Source organism: Ammodytes marinus (genome assembly GCF_949987685.1).
Source record: "Ammodytes marinus genome assembly, chromosome: 24".
Taxonomy (NCBI): domain Eukaryota; kingdom Metazoa; phylum Chordata; class Actinopteri; order Uranoscopiformes; family Ammodytidae; genus Ammodytes; species Ammodytes marinus.
In genome coordinates, this window is record NC_137228.1 from 7,182,223 (window position 1) to 7,203,079 (window position 20,857).

At 43.0% G+C, this 20,857-nt stretch overlaps 2 protein-coding genes across 2 annotated transcripts in view; one reads left to right on the forward strand and one right to left on the reverse strand.

Moving 5' to 3' along the window:
• The window catches only part of LOC307270031 (protein jagunal homolog 1-B), a 339,870-nt gene that overhangs the window by 95,858 nt on the left and 223,155 nt on the right, over positions 1 to 20,857 (reverse strand). The gene's annotated exons all lie outside the window — the stretch shown is intronic.
• Positions 3,274 to 20,857, forward strand: part of nid2a (nidogen 2a (osteonidogen)) — a gene marked incomplete at its 3' end in the record, with an annotated part of 38,729 nt that continues 21,145 nt past the window's right edge. Inside the window, exons 1-14 of the mRNA XM_080053093.1 lie at positions 3,274 to 3,567; positions 4,748 to 4,933; positions 5,320 to 5,436; positions 13,053 to 13,154; positions 13,317 to 13,456; positions 13,908 to 14,040; positions 14,151 to 14,495; positions 15,220 to 15,331; positions 16,940 to 16,979; positions 17,307 to 17,416; positions 17,528 to 17,661; positions 17,767 to 17,878; positions 18,294 to 18,494; positions 18,863 to 19,090. Coding sequence (XP_079909219.1) covers positions 3,355 to 3,567; positions 4,748 to 4,933; positions 5,320 to 5,436; positions 13,053 to 13,154; positions 13,317 to 13,456; positions 13,908 to 14,040; positions 14,151 to 14,495; positions 15,220 to 15,331; positions 16,940 to 16,979; positions 17,307 to 17,416; positions 17,528 to 17,661; positions 17,767 to 17,878; positions 18,294 to 18,494; positions 18,863 to 19,090 — 2,173 coding nt within the window. The 5' untranslated portion in view covers positions 3,274 to 3,354. The remainder of the gene's footprint in view (positions 3,568 to 4,747; positions 4,934 to 5,319; positions 5,437 to 13,052; positions 13,155 to 13,316; positions 13,457 to 13,907; positions 14,041 to 14,150; positions 14,496 to 15,219; positions 15,332 to 16,939; positions 16,980 to 17,306; positions 17,417 to 17,527; positions 17,662 to 17,766; positions 17,879 to 18,293; positions 18,495 to 18,862; positions 19,091 to 20,857) is intronic.

Below are 20,857 nucleotides of genomic sequence, written 5' to 3' on the forward strand. Positions count from 1 at the left end.
GTCTGCTTTTTGAAGTACTCACACACAGCATTGACATCACTGCAAAGCTTATGGTGACTTTGTATGTGAGTGTTTTTGGATAATAATCAAATTTAGACATGCAGCGGACAGAAAGTGCTGACTGAGTTATTGCATAAAAGACTAATGTTTTCCCGTTCATCTTTGTTTAAACAAACTACAGGCAAACAGACTCCACATGGCTCTGTGCAGATGTCCTGCCTCGACTTCAGAAATACCAAGAGGAAAAAAAGGAATGCTTAAATTTGATGTGTGCTGCTTGGTTTCCTGTGGTTCATCATGTGTGCAGATTGCATGTTGCTCTCCCGACACAACAACATGGATCTGAGGCCTTTATTTCCCATCGGGAGGAATGTAAGCATTTGTCTTTGTGTACCTCATAAACTAGCAGCATAATCTCCATTCCCCTATGACTCCTAAACTATTCTCCTAAACAGCTGTAGTCAAAGCATAATTCATATATGGCCTGTGTAACAATTTAACATGTTTTTTCCCTGTTTTTCAGGTGGTTATGAATGATTTGGTGCACAGAAGATGAGGTCTACCCTTTTTTTTTAAGGAATAGCTTTCAGCAAATTTCATAATCCATTAAAATGTTATTAAAACGCCCCTTTTCACCCATTATAAAAATGGAATAAAAGCCAAACAGGGTACTAAAATGGGCCGTAATGCATGCTGAAAGCCCATTACTGATTTCTAAATTGTGACATGCTGCCATTATGCCATCACCGCTTCCTCTCTCACTCCGTCCCCTGCCACTCTCCAGAAAAGGCCGTTTTATTATCGCTCTGCAGATGAAGTGTCGACTTTATGGCACATTCACACGCAGTTATTCCCACACTGCTCAGGGTTACATTTTTACAACAGGCCTTGTCGAGATCTGACGGTTATTTTTAGTTTTGACAACCCGTCTTCGGACACAGGAATCCCATGCACTTCTCCTTCCTGCCTCTACCTCTTTTCATCTTCCTGTTGTTTCTCTTTCTCTCTCTTTGTCTTTGTCTCTCCATTCGTTTCTCTGCGCGTGTCTCCTTTTTACCTTTGCCCTATAATGGTTTCCCCATGCTGCGGAGGCCTCTTTCACCTTGTCCTCTGCCCTTATGACGCCCAAACACCATTCTTTTTCCCTTTCATTACCATTCTTTTCATCTTTCGTCCTTCCCTTTCCTCTCTTGCTTTCCTTCCCTATCAAGTGTTTAAAGATGCCCTTGTTTCCATGATTTTCATTAAGGGACTTTATTGCAAATTTAAAAGAATGTTACATCGTATTATATCCACTTACGCTGAAGAGTGAATCTACTTAATCTTAAGGACTAGCAGTCTATGCTCTTTATTTAGAAGCAATTCAATTATTGATCAAAGTACTAATCCACAAATTCTGTGGTCTGCTATGCTGGTAAACAGCCTTTGTTGGGAGGTATGGCATGAGTTAAAGGGCTGACAGGGGCTGTTTGTATCGTAACTATGTCTGTGTGTCTCTCTGGCACACACACATACACACACACACACACACACATACACACACAAACACAAATCCATTGCAAGGCTTCATTCCTCACATCAATTTGTTATGTCACGATGTGTGTGTCATGGCTTCATCGACTTTGGTTTAATCTGATATCATAGATGATACCTGAATAGTGAAAACCATCACAAGAGAAGGAAACAGAATCCGATAATAGATGGTGATGATTCAAACTTCTGTATTTATATTGCCTGGTTTGTTTAGAGCTCAGTGATCCCAATGCAAACGTAGTCAGACTGCACAAGGTGTCTGGTGGAATGTAATATTGACTTTGATTTTTTAATACTATAGACTATAAATATTTTTCCAGATGCACATAGTAAAACATAAATTATAGTTTTCACACTAGATACATTGAATAATGTCTTCAGTTTTAATGATCTGTGTGGTTTAATATCTCAGCCTTGACTTTGCCTCCACCTACAGGTTTCTATGGGTAAGTACATGCAATCAACCAGGGTTGAATGGGATTGGTTAATCAACTTCATCGTCATTTACCGTAAATAGAGTTTAGTGGACAAAATTACGTTTTGTACGGACCAAGGGGCAAGCAAATACGAGAAAAAAAGTGCAACAACGAAATCAGTGCAGGACATAACAGTGCAAGTTAAAGGCAATAGTTTCACATAACATTTTTTAAAGTGGCAGTGTTTACATTCAGTACAGTCAATGTATATCCGCCTTGTCTCCTGTAGCTTCCCTATAAAAACCTTACATTATAATTGTATGCTGTCTGCTTGTGTTTCACAGTGATAATTGTAGATGGTGTAAGAAAAAGTATTATATAATTGATTTAATCTATATCTGGCCGGCTTCACCAAGTGTATTTTAACACCTTCCACTTATCTGTGTTTAGGATAATTGTCTCTGCATTGACCTAAAACTATGTGATGATGCATATGCTGTAAACTTCAGTTTGGTGATTATGGGTGTTAAAACCTTGGAACATTAATGTTATTAGATGTTTAAACTCTGCCAACGTTTCTTTTCTTGTCTTACGTTTTTTCTCTGATTGACTTTTCAAATAATTGACTAACTATGACTAGGGTCATATACTGTACAATGTGCTGAATGTGGATGGAGTGCACTTAACATACTGCAGAAATGGCTGCTGTAATACTGTGTTGCAGACACTAGGTGGCACACACGGTTAAGTAGGCTATTTCAGCGTTGCTTCTGTGGCTTCAGTGTATGACTCAGAAGTCTATTTAAAGTGTTACTATAAAGATGACCAGACAGCCAACAGATATGTGGCTTTGATTTAGACAATATTGAGCGATTATGTCTTGTTTTAAGACAATAAAATGTAAACGTAGCCTATATAGCCTAGGCCTAGACTATCTTGGTCAATGTAGGCATATTGAAATGAAATTCCTCGTGTGTGTGTGTGTGTGTGTGTGTGTGTGTGTGTGTGTGTGTGTGTGTGTGTGTGTGTTTGTGTTAAACTGTGTCAGAATCACACCGCCTCTCTTCCCTTTTTCATTGTTGTTAAGCAGATAGAGTTACATCCGGATTTTTTTTTTTTTTTTTTAACGCTCTTATTTGTCGTCTTGTCTAATACGAGCCAGATGTGTTACCTCCAGCGCCGGCCCGCCGTCACTCACCGGGCCCGTGACCAATCAGAGCGACCCTCTGACTCCTCCCTCCGCTCCTCTCCGGGCTCGCTGGAGAAGAGGACAGCGCTCCTTCTCTTTCTGCTTCTCTCCCCGCGTCCAGCTGTACCTCTTCTCCTGCTACTGCCTCTCGTAGTGCGGAGCCGCTAAACTTCCCCCCCGCCGTCGCCCCCCTCTCCTCCTTCCCAACACTCTACAATGGAGAGAGCAGGGCTAATGTTGGCTGCGTGTCTGCTCTGCTGGAGCGGCTGCAGCGTGCGTATTGTGACAGCCATCCAGAGGGCTGACCTGTTCCCTTATGGCACTTTGAGTGGAGATCAGATTTTGGCAGAGGGCGACGATGAGACGTCCAAAGTGTTGTCCCTGACCAGACCCTTAAACTTCTACGGCACCCCCTTCTCCCAGCTATATGTGAGTACCAGTGTGTCTGCATCAATGTCTCATTTTGCAATGCTCCTTATTGACTGTGAAAGCGTTGTAAAGTTCTCTGAAATTGACATTGTGCAGAGTGATGGTTGCAGCTGTTGGGATGAGCTCTGCAGTGGCTTTTACATGGTGCTAAAAAGTATAGTGATTTATTAACATGTTTGAATGGAGGAAAATCTGGACGCTGACAAGAGAGGGCAATGCTGTGAAGTTCAACCATTAAACCAAAGTATGTGAAAAGTAAACGTAAAGTAACATGTAATAGTATTGGCTACAAAAAAGTACTCATTATGAAAAAGGGCTCCTGCTAGTGTCATTTTACTATTAGTTGGTCAGTGGTGTAAAGTAACTTAACTCAATTACTGCTTTTGACTTCTAGCATTCTATTTTCTACTGTTGATTCAGGTGGAATTATTGTACTCTATTACATTTATTTGATAACTTAAGTACCAGTAACTCTACATATTGACATTAGGAAGTACAAAATGAAGTCAACCTATTAATGTAACACACTGAGAATGACTCATAAAGTCACTCCAATTGTACAAGCTGCATCATTAAAGTGATATACACATTAATACATCAATAATCATACTCCACCTATTTGATATGTATGATTCGAAAAAGCTAATTTTGCATGCCCTTTTACTTATGTTCTCATGCTTAAACCTTTCTACCCTAAAGTACCTCAAACACTCTCTAAAGTGCAGTACTTGAATAGATGCACTCTGCATGCATAAAAGGCAGAATGTGCCTTTGCGTGACGACCCTTATTATACACATCATCGACATCACCGCAGTGTCATGCTCTATTTACACGGGCAGATACATGGAGGGGAAAACCACTAACAGTTGGATGTGGTTTGAATGTTTCTAATATATTATCAGGAGTCTTCAGTGGTATTAAGCGCTTTGAGTGCCTAGAAAAGCGCTATATAAATCCAATCCATTATTATTATTATTATTATTATTATTATTATTATTATTATTATTATTATTATTATTATTATTATTATTATTATATAGTGGTGTTCCAGATGTTTCTTACAGGGTTTTGGAAGATGGGTTTTTGAAGTATTCAGGGGGTCATAGCTTGTCAATCGGTATCCGTCATCAGCTAGGCTCTGTCTTGGTTAATCAGTAGACTCTCTCTCTCTGTCTCCAGGTGGCCACCAATGGCATCATATCAGCCCAGGACCTGCCCATGGAGAAGCAGTATGTGGACGACGGCTTACCCACCGACTTCCCCGCGGTGGCCCCGTTCCTGGCTGACATTGACACCAGCGGAGGGCGAGGACAGATCTACTACCGGGTGACCGAGACGCCCAGTGTGCTCAACAGGGTGTCCCAGGTCTGTGTCAAGTCAACCCACTGAATGAAACAAGAGAATTCTATTACGAATGGTGTGATTAAAGGTGGAGTCAGCGATTCTGCAGAACGTTTGTTGTCAAACTCACTTTTTGATCTACTGGCGATCTGCTACCTGTCCGTTCTGTGTGAGACTGATTTTGACAAAAAGTGATCGCGACAACAAGCATTCTCCAGAATCACTGACTCCACGTTTAAGTTGGCTTTTTGTTACTTTGTGTTATTGCACCGTACTTATCTGCAAATCTGGATTCTTCCTTTTTTTCAGTTTGTCATCCATTAGTTCAATCCAATGTGCGCTCCATCTTTTCTTTGTTTTTTCTTTATCCTCCGACATTCATTCATTCATTCATTCATCTGCTCACCCAGGAGGTACATCGAGGGTTCCCCGACGCCAAATTCACACCCACACATGCTGTGGTTGCTACATGGGAGAATGTCGCGGCATACGAGGAGCAAACAAGAACCAGTGGACCTTCAAACAAGGTAAGATAGATGGAGGGATTGAGAGCATTAGCCCCAGGCCTCCTTCTCCGTGTGTGTGTGTGTGTGTGTGTGTGTGTGTGTGTGTGTGTGTGTGTGTGTGTGTGTGTGTGTGTGTGTGTGTGTGTGTGTGTGTGTGTGTGTGTGTGTGTGTGTGTGTGTGTGTGTGTGTGTGTGTGTGTGTGTGTGTGTGTGTGTGTTGATTTATGAAAGAATGAGTTCATCCCGTCATCACGTTAACAGACCCACACATCCCTCACTCGTGAGTTTTTTAGTTCTCGTGTGGGACACAATCTCCAAATTCCTGGAAGATGTGCCTCACTAGTAATCAGCCTGGGGTGGGGGGGTCTATTTGCAATTCCCCTTCCCCTCCTAATCTGCCTCTTAACCTTTTGAAGGGGTGAGAGGTCATCTTCAAGGGTCATCAAAGTGCCCCACCCCCTCCCGGCCCATTATCCCCTCCTATAATTCACACACACAGGTAGACACGAACATGCCTTGACCATTCACACTCTGCTGGACATTACTGCCATCCCCATTTGTCAGCCAGTTAATAATTAGCTTTAACAGTAGCGTCTCCAGCTATTTCACCACAGATTACTCAAAGTTAATTAGACATATGTGTTTGTACATTTTGGGTACTATATTGTTCAGCCTCCTCTTTGTCTCAACCTCCATCGTAGGCAAACATTTTTAATCTGTTTTTCACTTCAGTGTGAATGTAAAACTAGTGTGCGGAAAAGTCAGGCGCTCTTAAAGTTCAGTTCGGGGGATAATCATGTTGAGGTTTTGGACTACAGTATACATAGTTTTGGGGCATGTAAACAGGAAGTTTCATGTTTGCATGGGGTCTTTGAGTCGGCTATGGCCTACAGCTTGGACCCTGTTATTTCTGTAAGTCTATATTTTCTCATATATTTGGCAATAGTTAGAAGTGTGACGATTTAGCCATAAGCAGTTCCTGTTTCCATTGTAGCCATAGCTGTACAGACGACTATCCCTGGGTTACTTTGATACTGAACCAGACTTAACAACATGATGATTTTCAAGGCAAGTTTAGTATTATTGTCTCTTTTTCTAAGATTTTTAAGTAGACTTAAGGACATGTGTGCAATAAATAACATGTCACACTGGAATCTTAAACTATGTCTGTCCTGTTTGTGCCAATTGAAGTACATTAATTGCTTCCGAGAGTTGTATGTCACAGCAGCTGCTGCCGCTCCAACTGTTGACCTTGTTGAGTGGATCAAATGAATGGCAGATCTCCATTGACTTACTTCCGTTATTACCGTTATTTTTAGAACAGCGGCATGCCACCTGTCCATCTCACCTTGCACAGTGTCTTTGACCCTCTGTTTGAAAACCGCTGGAAAGAGCACCTTGTTTGACACGTCCGTTATTTTCTGTGAATTTATTTAACTTTAAAGAAGCCAGTCATGTGGAATTTAAACCCAAGAAAACTTACATTCATTGCTCACTTATTATTAGAAAATAATAAAAGTCACATTTTGGCTATAAAACTGCACATCTTGCTAATAATAGAGGCTTTCGGTTCATCATTTTAATAGATTTTAGACTTTAGAAAGCTACCCTAGAGCCGAAATAGTTAATACAACTTTTTTTCAATTGATTAATACTCCTACTATCATGTAGACGGAACTGAAGTCAATGCAACACGTTTTCTTTATAATTACTACCAAATATCATTGTAATTCCTAGGAAACGATGAAGTAATCATGGACTTTAAAAAAAAATACTGAATAACATGGAGGAGCACTAGAGGCTCTGTGTAAATTAATCTCCGGGAAAGACTCCAAGTAAAGCTGGGCCTACTGAACTTATCGATATAAAAAAAACAAGACAGTGCTTTGTTGTTGCCTGGTGGGATGGAGGGATGAAGGGAGTGGCAGATTTAAGGAAAACCCCCAGGAGATCTCTCCCCGTGTCTCCCTCCCTCCCATCTGTTTGTCCTTTCTCTTTACTCTCATGGTCTGGTTTGTTTTATGCCTCCTCCTCTCCTCTTCCTGATTGATCAAAAGCTAAAACATTAAAGTTGTTTGCTGGGGATACCCTGCATTAAGCCTTTCGCAACGTTTCATAATACCTATAGGGCTCCTTTTGGATTGCGTAGCTGCCAAATGGATAAATTAGCCATCGCTTTAACTTCTCCTCTCCGAGCCTCCAATATTGGAATTGGACCTCAGTTCAGTTGTTGATGAAAGGCTGATTGCAGGCCGGCTGTCCACATCTTTTTAAGCACAAAGTGTTTTTACATGTGCTAAGAGGGAGTTTGTCTTGTTATTTAAAGGGTCTGTCTTGCCTTGTCAAATGGGAGCAGTCGGGGTCCTGGCTGGGATTTGCTCCAGTGGGTCTTCTCTTCAGACTGATAGCATCTCTCCTTTGAAGTGATTAGCCAGAGGTGCTGGCCCTGGGAGGGGCGCGAGTAGGGGGTAGAGTGGTATGTGTGTGTGAACTGATTAACCTGAGGTGTGGGGTTTTATCGAGGATGTTTGTATGGGGTGGGGTGGTGTTTTTGGTGTGTGTGTGTGTGTGTGTGTGTGTGTGTGTGTGTGTGTGTGTGTGTGTGTGTGTGTGTGTGTGTGTGTGTGCATGGGGGTTTGGGGGGTCGGATGTGGCCATGAGAAGAGCAGCAGGGTGAGGGGGAGGAAAGAAAAATTAAATGAGAGAAAGTTCACATCCCTAAAAACGTGTGATTGTGTATTCTATGAAATTAGCCTGAAAGAGGCTATTATCGTAATTGCGTCACTTGGAACCCTAAAACACACACTCTGTTGTATCCACTACCATGTAGCCCAATTTGCTAATGACCGGAGCCATTTACACCAGAGAATCAATCTGGCCTTCTGTGTCGTGGTGTTTTTCTTTGAGCGGCGCATTGCTAATCCCTCTTAACATAGGCACACGTCATGTTGGTGGTTGTTGGCCATCAGTTTATCTTCCTCTCGTATGGATGTTATTATTTCAAGCAGCAGAAATGGACTTCTAAGCTGCAGGATGCAATATGTGGACTCTGTCCATTGGGCCAGACAGCTTCTTAGCTCATATTGGCTCAGAGGACATTTTTAATCAAAGACATTTTGATTAGGTGAAACGCCTTTACATCACATCACAATGACCATATCCTCAAGAGCGAGCAGTTCTGTTTGTTGGTCCACCGCTTTGATCCAGGCTGAAACATCTCAACAACTATTGGACGGATTGCAGTGAAGGTTTATACAGAGATTAATGGTTCCCATATGATGCATCCTACTGACTTAGAAATGATATGAGAAACAAACACCTCAAAATACAAACCACTAAATCAACAGTTTAAATGAAATGGTGACAATATACATGCATGACTTACATTATATGTAACATTGCACATCCGTCCTTTGGTTCCCTTCCTGAGAGCGCTCTGTATATGAGAAGCGATTTGAAGTCATTTTACATTGGACCACAGTTTGGCACTTAGTTCTCACCTCAGGCTTCATTTGAAAAGGAAAGTGTTGTAGGTTGAGAAGCAAATTAGGTGTCCGCCGTGTCAAGGTCAGGTGAGGCTGAATGAAGGAACAAATGGCCTCCTCTGTTAGATTCAGCCTTCGCCCTTTCATATTGCTCTCTTTGCCTCTCTTCTTCTCTGTCTTCCTTCTTTTCTGTTGCACAATAGGAACTATTGTTTCTGTTAGTGTTATTTGTTGTTTCTGGGGGGGCCCCCTTGCAGTGACATGGGGGGCTTCCCTTGAAATATGTGCATCCTGGTTCAGAGTGGACTCTTTCTGAACTTGAGCTTTCATAATAAATGATTCTCTTCTTTATGCCATTGGTCATTTAGTGTCGTGGCTGAACCTGTCTATACCATAACCAGAAACACAAGGCTTTACCTCACCCTGTAGCTGTACAGCTCAATGTTAACCCCCTAGAACTGAGACTGGGGATCTTGGCGGCTTTAGTAATTACTGCTGAAGTCATAGTCCCCGGGTTTGTAGTTGCGGGAAAGATGTTCATGTTCACGAAACCTTCAAGATCTAAGAAAAGCAGCTCTGGTTTTACCAAACATGTGTTCTTGAGTCCATCAAAAAGGTTTTGAGAAGCTTTGATAAGCCCCAAAGTTTTACAATTTCCTCCAGTTTCAGGGGAGCAGGGACTCCTTTTGAGCACAACAGAAGTTATAACAGGAGAATCACCCAAAAGATTGGAGTGGGGATTCTCATACGACAACAAAATACTGACTGCAATGTTCTTGGCCGCGGGCCTTTGCTCTCTATCTCTCTCTCTCTCTCTCTCTCTCTCTCTCTCTCTCTCTCTCTCTCTCTCTCTCTCTCACTCACTCACTCACTCACTCACTCACTCACTCACTCACTCACTCACTCACTCACTCACTCACTCACTCACTCCGTGTGTGTGTGTGTGTGTGTGTGTAGTTGTCAGTTCCCACGCTGAAGGCAGTTCCGTTTGTAGCACTCTGGTGAGGCTGGCAACTGGACTGCAGCTGCTCTCTGTTCGGTTTGCAGCTGTGCTGCGGCCGCCGAGCTGAAAAAACTGGCAACCAACAAACAAGTGTAGCACATTTATCCCGACCTCTGTTTCTCTCTCCCTCTTCCCTGGGATGTTCCAGGCTCACCAGAGCTCTGGATAACTTTAATACGATTCGGAACATTTGACACTAGAGTGATGAGTCACTCGTTCGCAACTCTGACAAGAGGGGAAGTCAGTTCAATTTCAGCTTAAGCCATGTAAGGCAGAGTAGACTAAACTATATAAAAGACAAATAAACAAATGCATAAACAAACACCAGCAAACTAAGATAAATTGTGTTGAGGTTTAAATGAATGTGACATGTACTGAATTCCACACGCCGGATTCTTGTTTGCAGCAGCCGTAGGGTGTGCAAAGTTATTATAAAGCCATGTTACGACAACCTTTCTAATGTAATGTCTGCTAGAAAAGACAGTTCAACATTTTCTTGGAGATTTGTCATGTCTGTGAACTTGCCAATTAACAAGTGAAAGCTGCAGGAAATAGTCGCCTCGAGCACATGCTGTATCTCTTAAAACCACAAATTGTCATTTTTACTTCTTGCTTTTTTTAAATTCATTTATAATGAATTTATTGAATAAATAAAGTGTGTTTAGTTGCTTTATATAAATGAAGTCTCCCTTTAAGCTGTTGGGCATTGGACAGTCTCTGTAACCCCCACTGTGCAGCAGACACACATAGCAGACTGATGATGTTACCACCTAAACCTCAAACAGGCAGGACGACACTGATGACAAACATTTGTTGGTCCCGGAGACCGCTAACATCTGTGCGTGTGTCTGGTCAGCGTGAGGACACACTTTAAAAAAAGGTGTGACAAAAGGCCTGTAGGGAGGGCTGTGAGTGTGTGTATGTGTATGTGTGTGTGTGTGTGTGTGTGTGTTCTGACCCCCCCCCCCCCCCTCTACCCACCCCCCCCCCCCCCCCCCCCCCCCCCCACACGACACACACACACACACGCATACTCAGCTATACACTGTTTGAAAGTCTTTGATGTGTGTCGGCTGCAATTTGTTGTGCCCCAGCTGTGAGTCTGTGAGGCACACCAGGACTACTACTTTAACAGAGACAGACTCAAACACAGCAAATGACCGCACAGGTAGAGAGGAGAGCACCAATTCAAATAAAACTCATTTTGGGGAATACGCATATTTTTTCCTTCTTGTGCGATGAGGAAATCTGGGGACGACAAATCAGCCTAGTGGAACCTCTTAAGTTTAAGTATTATCACATTATTTTTTAGCATCCCGATTCAAGTCTTTCAAACACACTGACGTACAATCTATTCCCTTGACTTAACTTTACATAACTTTTTGGATGAAAACATGTCCTCTTTTCTGCCCCCCCCACCCCCCCCCCACCCCCCTCCATATTTTCCCAATTGTAAACCAGACCTACGGCCGCAACCCCCCCCCGGCATCCTTTCATCTCACTCTATCTGTCCATACCTCTCTCCCTCTCTCCCCCTCCTCCTCTTGCTTCTCATCTTCTCTTTCCTCCCAGGAAGAAGGAGGGGTCGATGGATAGAAAAACACAGACATTTAGAGGGGATATTAAGGGACAAAGAAGAAGCAAATCCCCTCTTGTAGCTCCAGCCTCTTCTCCCTCCCTCCCCAAAGACCCAGAGAAAAAAAGAAGAAAAAAAGAGCCACCCCCCACCCCCCTCCTCACTAATTACATAGAGCCCAAGGGCTACAAAGTCCTTCCCCGCCCACAAACAACAAGATAGTTTAAAGATGTTGATGTAAACAATTAGGAACACACACATACATTCACATGGGATGAATATAGGTGGAGGGACATCTGGTCCCCTCGAGTGTGTGCTTGTATAAGTGAGTGCGCGCCCCATGTCTCACAGTGTAACAATGTCTGCTTTGCATGCTGTAACATCATCTTTAAAGATGTCCAGACACACAGGAAGACAGCTGTGGAGATCAACATCTGGGCTGGGGGTTGAGAGGCCGAGGTGTGTGTCTGTGTGTGTGTGTGTGTGTGTGTGTGCGTGTGTGTACAGATAATCTGATTCTGTCCCAAAGGAAAACAACATTGGGATCACTCACAGTCTTTCCCCTCATTCACCAAAAATGTTTTTTTTTCAACGGGGGTTTCGGGAGGCCGCACGCCCACGTATACATGTAGGAAATACGTTCCTCGAGTCACAACCAGTGATTTATCGATCCACACCGATTCCATTGACTTAATTCATTCTAATTTGTGCATAAAACATGTTTGAAAAGCTAAAAACTCAGGTCAGTAAGTCATTAATTCTCGGTGGTCAGAGGAAAGGGGGGAATGTGACGGGTGTGAAGTCTAAACATGAATCCCAGCGGAGTGAGGGATGAGAGAGGAAGAGGAGGATACTCCGGGGGGGAGGAGGGAGGGGTGTGAGGAGAGGTGTGAAGTTTAAATATGAGGAGTGAGTGTTAGAATAATTTTAGGGTGGTCGGGCTCCCTCTGTACACACAGGAGGTGACCTCATCCCTCTGTTACTAGCACGGCTTCAAATTATTTTTAGACACTCTCTTAAGACCAGTCGGGTAGCAGATAATAACAAAACATTAACATTTTACCATAGAGAATGATTTTTTTTAGGTGTATGTAGAAAAGTCTTTGAAAACGTTTAAAGCAAAGTGCTCAATTATCTTGAAGTAGACACAATTAATTTGAGATTAAATCAAGAACATGAAGCTTTTGCTGAACAGCTGCCCCTGTGGCCACAAGGGGTAATTACAACATAATGGTACATTGAATTGGTTGGTTTTACTCAACAGTAGAGCAGCAGTAGTACAAATAGGAAAAAGGCCTACAACTAGCAAACAAATGGCATATGAATATATAATAAAAGCTATCTAAAGGTTGCTAAGATTAACTCAAATAAGTTTAATGTGTTGAACTGCGCAAGTGACTACATTTTTCTTCATTCTCTCTATTTCTTCCATTCCTTCCCTTTCAAGTTTACCAGAGAAATGGTCAAATCTGCCCCTGAACATCCCATTGGGTAAAGATTACTTTGAGTTTTTGTTGCCCCTATGTTGTTCTGTTTCAGACTGTCGTTGTCTCTCTCTTTTCTCTCTCTTCAGTTCAACACGTTCCAGGCAGTCATTGGTTACGATGAGACTGACTCGTATGTCCTCTTCCTCTACCCTCACGGTGGCCTGAACTTCTATGGGACGCGACCCAAGGTAAGCGCTTACACACACACACACACACACACACACACACACACACAAACACAAACACACACACACAGTGGCTATTTTTACACTTATGTCACTGTCACAGCATAATTAAGAAGGAAAATAAAGAATCGTATTATTTTATTTTTTATTTTTTTCTGTTTACAGGAATCTTACAATGTTGAGATCGAGCTCCCTGCCAGGGTTGGCTTCAGCAGAGGAGAAATCACATATTATCTCTTCTCCCGGACTGAGGGACCTCACTACAGTGTTACCAGCGATGAACAGAGTGTTAAAAACCTCTACCAGTGAGTATAAATCTCATACATGTCCTTTAAACCACATATGAGAAGCATTGACATTAAGTTAGCTGTGTGCAAGTAGTGGCTGGCAACATGGCCAGAGAAACCAAACAAAAAAATACTGTGTAAGTAAAAGTTAAATTTTAAATAATGTGGGCTAATTTTGTGACACAGAAAGCTGTATTTAGCTCTGTAAACCAGAGAAGAAAGCTACAGTAGTTTAGTTAATTACAAGCCAGCTAGCAGGCTAATTTAACTAAGCAGCTGTTGTTTGTTTACTGTTAGCTGCTCCTGCTAACAAGGAACACACCTTTAGCCTACTGCTGCTAGGATTAATTAAACACAGTGCTTTGGTAAATATAGGTGTTTACGGTGAAGGGAAGCGTGACAGTTAAAAGGAAAGATAGCATGGCTGTGAAAATGAAAGCTAATTCCCACTAATATCCTTTCTCTGTAGGGTTGGTAATACAGGAATTCCAGGTGTTTGGCTTTTCCACACCGGGAACCGCTACTCCTTTGTCAACATTGTTCCCGCGTCCATCGGTGGCCTCCTCGCTACTCCACGCTCAGAAGGACATGGCCTCTCCCTGGTGATTCAACTTTTTTTGCCTTTTATTTGTTTTATTTAAAGTCACGAGTTGAATTCCAATGTGGATATAAACTTCTCCGACTCCTGCACGGTTTCTTCTGCTTTCTTTAGGACACCACCACCCCTGAGTACTCCGAGTTTGAGGAATACCCAGACAACACTTATGACCCAGACAACCATGAGGAGGAAGATGACGACTACCCTCTGACCGGCGGGGACCCTGAGTTCCAACCGGCCCAAGCTGGTGGTGGTGGTGGGGACCGCTCCGAGTCTCCTCAACCCCCAGCTCCCGAAGCCCCCTCCTCCCCATCAGAGAGAGACTCATATGGCAGCCAAGACCTGCCGTTGACCTCCGAGCCGAGGTACAGCCCAGAGCCGGCAGTGAGGCAGTACGCTCCCCCCAATCCTCCACAGCCAGAGGGACGTTCTCACCACCCTCACGAACAGCAACCACAGGTAACTCTAAAAACAAAACCTCCCTGCAAATGAATTTCATTAAAGGTCACATATTAAGCTAAATTTCCAGGAGCAAAATTGTAATTTGGGTTTTCGACTCTAAACTGTTTTCATGGGTTTAGTATCCAAAACAACAGTTTATGTTTTTCACAGTGCCATTGCTAAATCAACACTTTGCAGCCTCTGTCCGAAATGCTCCGTTTTCGAGCCTGCCTATTTAAGCCCTATTTGTGTAAAGGAACATTTGAACAGAATCAGGTTTTGACTGGCTTATGGGTGCTGTTGTGTATTCATAGCTGCTACACTGCACAGCTACTAGACCATATTTTTGTGTAATGTAAGAAAAACTCATACAGACTGTGCAGCAAACATCACTTATTGCAATGGATATGAAATGGCGGAATTCAAACCGGCAGCGCTGTCAAGAGTTTTGTAAGTAGGATTTTGAAATTGCAGGCAGCAGTACTTGTAGATTCAGTGGTTATAATGGAATGCTGTCCTGGAGACAGTATTGGTGGTGTCAACAAAACGCTGGCAAAGCTACGATCATGATCCCCCCCTTAAACACTGTACACAATATGTAGAGTATGCACCCAGGTCATAGCTGGCTGGTTTAAAGCATCTGGAGAGAGTTAAACAGTATTGGCTTGGCTCTCAATGACAACAGGAATAGTATATTTGGAGTGAAACATAAAGCCCGTTTTTTTCCCCTCTGTCTCTGTAGGTTCCTCTAGAGGTGGTGGACGTCTACCCCCCTCCCAGAAATGAACAACCTCTTTCCCCCGGAGGACATGTGGTCAGCGTGGATGAAGACGATGTGGATTTTGACACAGGAGGTAAGGGGAAAATCCACATTTGTGTGTATACGCACCGCATATATGTCTATGTCAATGTGTATGTCTAGGTATGTAGTTGTCATCTTAACTTATGAAAGGACGGTCACTTTGAGAAAAAAGGACGGTAACATTACCTCGCCCTCTGCTCAGCAGCTGGCAGTACAATACGGCCGTTGTGCTGGGCAGCTCCCAGGTGTGTGAATGTGTGTGTGTGTGTGTGTGTGTGTGTGTGTGTGTGTGTCCAGCACTCCCTCCCCTGGAACGACTCCCACTGGCTTTTGCCTTAAATAAGAATGTGTTCTCAGTCAGCTTGCCTGGTTACATAAGGGTCAAAAAGTCTGTTGTGTTTGTCTCCTAAGCCATTTTGCACTATTTTTCTTAGAAAATGCTGAATAAATATCTGTCAACAGGTTGAGCATGTTTTTAGAAATTAATTGCAGTATTTGTGGAATAGAGCCATTCCCTCGTTTAGTGTTAAAACAAGGTAATATAAACAACTTTTGCATTTCACCAATCAATAATTCTTGCTTGTTTATAGGAAAATGATTTAAACGCCAGTCTCTTCATCTAAAGAGGGATATTTTTGACGGATGTGTGTTTACAGTATAAAGTGTGTGTACATTTACAGTCGTGTGATCATTTTTCCTTATTCACCCATACATCTCTTCAGTGCTCTCATATTTAAACATAGAAATATATTCCTTTGTGGGTTTTCTCTCCACAGCATTGGCACTTGTGTGTGTTTATGTGTGTAAAAAAAGAACTGTGATTTGTCTCGTGTGTGTGGTTACTGGGAAAATATCCTGACATCCTGTGACCGTGTGTGTGTGTGTGTGTGTGTGTGTGTGTGTGTGTGTGTGTGTGTGTGTGTGTGTGAGTGAGTGATACCCCTGTAGGAATCTTCCAAATCTTCCCTTTACCAAAGAAATTAATAGAAAAGAAATACAGCGAGAGAAACTGGAGAAAGTTTGTTCCATGTGAAATGTCAGTGAATTTATTAGTAGTGACTTGTGACTCAGCAATGATGACTACCACTGCTCATACTGACTAACCACTTCTTTTGTCTGTTTTTGCTTCCAAATAAATCAGGAACAGAGGGCATCACTTCCTGTGTGTTTGGGGATAGTTTGCAGTGTTCCGTGTCATATGTCATGTCTATGAACTACATACACTGAAGATATACATTACTTTATCACTGATCTTTTAAAACGTAGATTTCTGAAATACTATGTGTTGAAACATTTAGATGCCTTTGGGAGTTCACGAAGCAGCAGTAACTCTGTGTGTGTGTGTGTGGGAGGCAGGACTGCAACAGCTGGTTTGGCTCCAAGTAGTGCCTTTGACGTGTGTGTGTGTGTGTGTGTGTGTGTGTGTGTGTGTGTGTGTGTGTGTGTGTGTGTGTGTGTGTGTGTGTGTGTGTGTGTGTGTGTGTGTGTGTGTGTGTGTGTGTGTGTGTGTGCGCCTCTCCCTATGTCTTGTCCACCTTGCAATTCTTTCTGACCCTCTGTGTTAATATGGACACAACCTCTTAATGTAATTGTAATAATCAAAATACGAATTGTATTTTATATGTAATGTCTAATGATAATAATTCTCTTTCTCTCTTAGTGATTCAGTACACCACAGACAATAAGGAAACATGTGCCAGGTATGTAAAGACCTCATAACATGACAATACATACGATACAAACATACAAAGTATTTTCAACATACCTGTTCTTAGCAGTATTAGAAATGTTTTTTTCCTAACTGTTTGTCATTCTATCAAGGTCGTCCCCAATATTATCGATATTTTTGAAACTCTCCCTCTCACATGTCTAGTAACAAATTTGAGATACTTTACAACATTTTAAACAGTCAACCACATTTCATTTGAAGGGGAATTTGTACCCAACAAAATCAATTATCGGGTCTTGGAGTCTTGTCTTGGGTCTGCATATGTATGTTAAAAAATTAATCATATTTGCCGTTCTAGATTCCAACAGCAGTGCTCCCAGAATGCATTTTGCTCAGATTACGCCACAGGCTACTGCTGTGACTGCCAGCCTGGCTTCTACGGAAACGGACGCCACTGTCTACCCGACGGTAAGAGTGCTGTCGTTTTTCATTTTAAAATTGACTACTGAACATTTTCGTAATTCTTTCTTCATATTTCAAAGTCATTGATTGATTTGAATCCCTGTGCTGCTCCTGCAGGTGCTCCACAGCGTGTGAGTGGTAAAGTGAGCGGAACAGTGACAGTGGGTTCTACTCCTGTTGAACTGAACCACATCGACCTTCACGCATACATCGTGGTGGGAGATGGGAGAGCCTACACTGCCATCAGCCAGGTAACAGTCAGACAACATCCTTAAATGGATTTTGACTTATTTTTTTTTAAATCTAGTTTTCGTTACGATGTTTTCCCCTTTGTAAACTTTGTGCTGATTGGTCAGGTCCCCGAGCCAGTGGGATGGGCTCTGATGCCACTCGCACCAATAGGAGAGCTCTTTGGATGGCTGTTTGCTCTGGAGCTGCCCAATAGCCAAGCCGGATTTAAAATCACAGGTATAAATTGTGTGTGTGTGTGTGTGTGTGTGTGTGTGTGTGTGTGTGTCTTGGCCCTTGAGCACATCTGTAGAGAGATCAGGGAACTCCTTCACTCTGTGTTTGTGTGTTTTTGGTCTCCCAGCCAGCTGTATTGTCTCGAGGGGTTGTGATGTGATATCGGCCTTCTACCTCCCCTTTCTAATAAGAAACAGCTGTGTGTGTGTGTGTGTGTGTGTGTGTGTGTGTGTGTGTGTGTGTGTGTGTGTGTGTGTGTGTGTGTTCTGTCCAGATGTAACATTGCAGACATTCCTCTCTTTATGATATGAAGATGCTGTACCATTGGTGCATCTGCAGCGATGTCTGATGAAAATAATCTGTAAATAGCCAACCAAAAAGTAGGACTGATTGATCGATCGACCGGTTGTGTTACCAGGTGCTGAGTTCACTCGTCACGCAGAGGTGATCTTCTACCCCGGCAACCAGCGCCTGTCAATCACCCAGACGGGCCGTGGCCTTGACGACCACAACCACCTCACCGTGGATACTGTAATCAATGGCAACGTGCCCTTCCTGCCCCCTGGAGCTGAAGTTACCATGGAACCCTTCAAGGAGACCTACCAGTACTACCCATCAGGTAACCACACACACACACACACACACACACACACACACACACACACACACACACACACACACACACACACACACACACACACACACACACACACACACACACACACACACAATTAGACCCATTTTGGCCAGCTGTGGCAAAGTGCCTAATGTCGAGGTGTGCCTGAGCAAGACACTGAACCCAAAAATGTTCCCAATAGTTAGCCTGCTTTCGGTATATGAATGTGTGTGTGAGAATGGTAACGTGTGAATGGGAACAGGTCTCCCTTGAAAAAGAGTCTCCGGTCTGTATGGGATTTACCTGTATAAATAAAGGCAAAAAAAAAAAATGGCTGTGCGTTTGCCTAAAACCTTTCTCATCTCCTCCAGTTGTCACCTCCACCTCTGTGAGGGAGTTCTCGGTGGTGTCAGCGGACCGAGGCTCGGAGTCCTTCTCCTTCCAGCTCAAGCAGAACATCACCTACCGCGACTGTCGCCACAGCAGCCGCGTGGCCCCGGAGACACTGCAGATCACCATGGAGAGGGTGTTTGTGATGTACGTGAAGGAGGAGCGCATCCTGAGATACGCCATCACCAACAAGATCAGCCCGGTCGGAGGTGAGTCATCAGGCTTCCTTCTTTTTTAAGTTTTTTTTTTGGGTGGCATTTTATACTTTATTAGACAGACTTGGAGAGACAGAGTTGAAAAGGGGCAAAGAGGGGAAGACATGCAGAGAACTGACCCAGGTTGGATTGGAACCCGGCTCTGCTGCAAGGCCTGAGCCTCTAAGGGGGACACTCTAACCTCTACAACACGAGCGCCCCCCTTCATCAGGCTTTCATTACAAACCAGATGAGGTGCACTCACTGGTAATCATATTTAGTGTGGACCATATTTTCCCCTTAGCTTAAATAAATGACTCTGATTAGGTACTAATGAATATTTGTATTAGCTACCATCATTCTCTTTTCCCCCTCTTAACATAAAGGGCACTACATCCCAAGCAGAGGTTAACTGTGATAAAAGAAAGGAGAGCGAGCATTAATTAGTTTCCTGAATAGCAATTTGTTTTTCAGCCAGTGGTAATTCAAAACATGCCCAAGAGACTGGAACCATTATAATATATCAAACCTTGAAACAACAACAACGCGAAGTAAAAAACAGACTCAGTAAGACCAACTTGTACCACATTTCACAACTAATTGAAAACTGCTGGAATATTGGATTTGTGTACTATCAGCCTTCCAAAACATGTTACAAAAGATAAGGTCTGGGCATCAATCTGAGATAAATACACAGTATCTTTAAAGTGTATATGAATGTGATATTATTTTTTGGCATTTTTAAGCTTTATTAGATAGTACAGAGTTGAGGTGGGGAGACAGAGGGGGGGGGGATGACCTGCAGTAAAGGTCCACAGGTCGGATTTGAACCCGCGACCAATGCAACAAAGGCTGAATGAATGTTATATTAGATGCAGTTTGCGGTTAATTCTCCTATTAGAATCAGGCTTCCCGTGGTCATCATGTGGACAACACTGACGGGCTTGTGTCTTGAACAAAGGGACACATTGGCCCATTGTATGGAGACCCTAGGGTCTGACTTGCTGCCTAAATCCAATCCGCACCATCACTGTAAATCCTTTAGTGGCTGCAGACACTGGAGGCGTTGAAAGCGTGAGGTTTTTCTGTTCCAGAACCACAGCGAGCGAGCAGACCACCTCGTAATTGTTGCAGCGCTGCAACATAAAACCTCAAGCCAAGCCACGGTGCACAGTTGGCCCGGGCTCAGCGCTACACACACACATGCTGCGAGCAAGAGTAAAAAGAGAGAAAACCATACAACACAATGCTAAAATGTCTCTATTATCTGGTCGACAACGCTCAGACACACTGCACCACTTTAGGGACCAGTGTTAAGTCGATTTGCGTCACAGCTGACTTTAGACATCTCGACTGGTTTGATCTATCCACACAGACCTGGAAATTGTCTCGCCGAGTGAGCTGGTGGAGCGTTTAAAACTTGATGATAGCCAGTGATGTTAATTTTAACATGAGGGAAGATAGATGAATGTGGGATGTGTGGAGCGAAACATATTGTTGGCGTGTGTGTGTGCCTGAAAAGGACTTTGTGGTACCAGAACATGAAACCCCAAAAAACCACATAACGTTGTGTCTTAACCAGATGGGTTAAGTTCTGTGGCATTTTGTATGGATGCAAATCACTGTGATTGATTTCATTCAGGACCGGATTGCTTTCCCCCTTGGTATCCCACATGTTCAGATATGTTTTTAATATCTATGAATGCGTTTTCTGAATTTTTAACCACACCAAGAATTAAGAAGTGATTCTATTGTGTTTGGACGTGTTTGTGTGTGTATGGC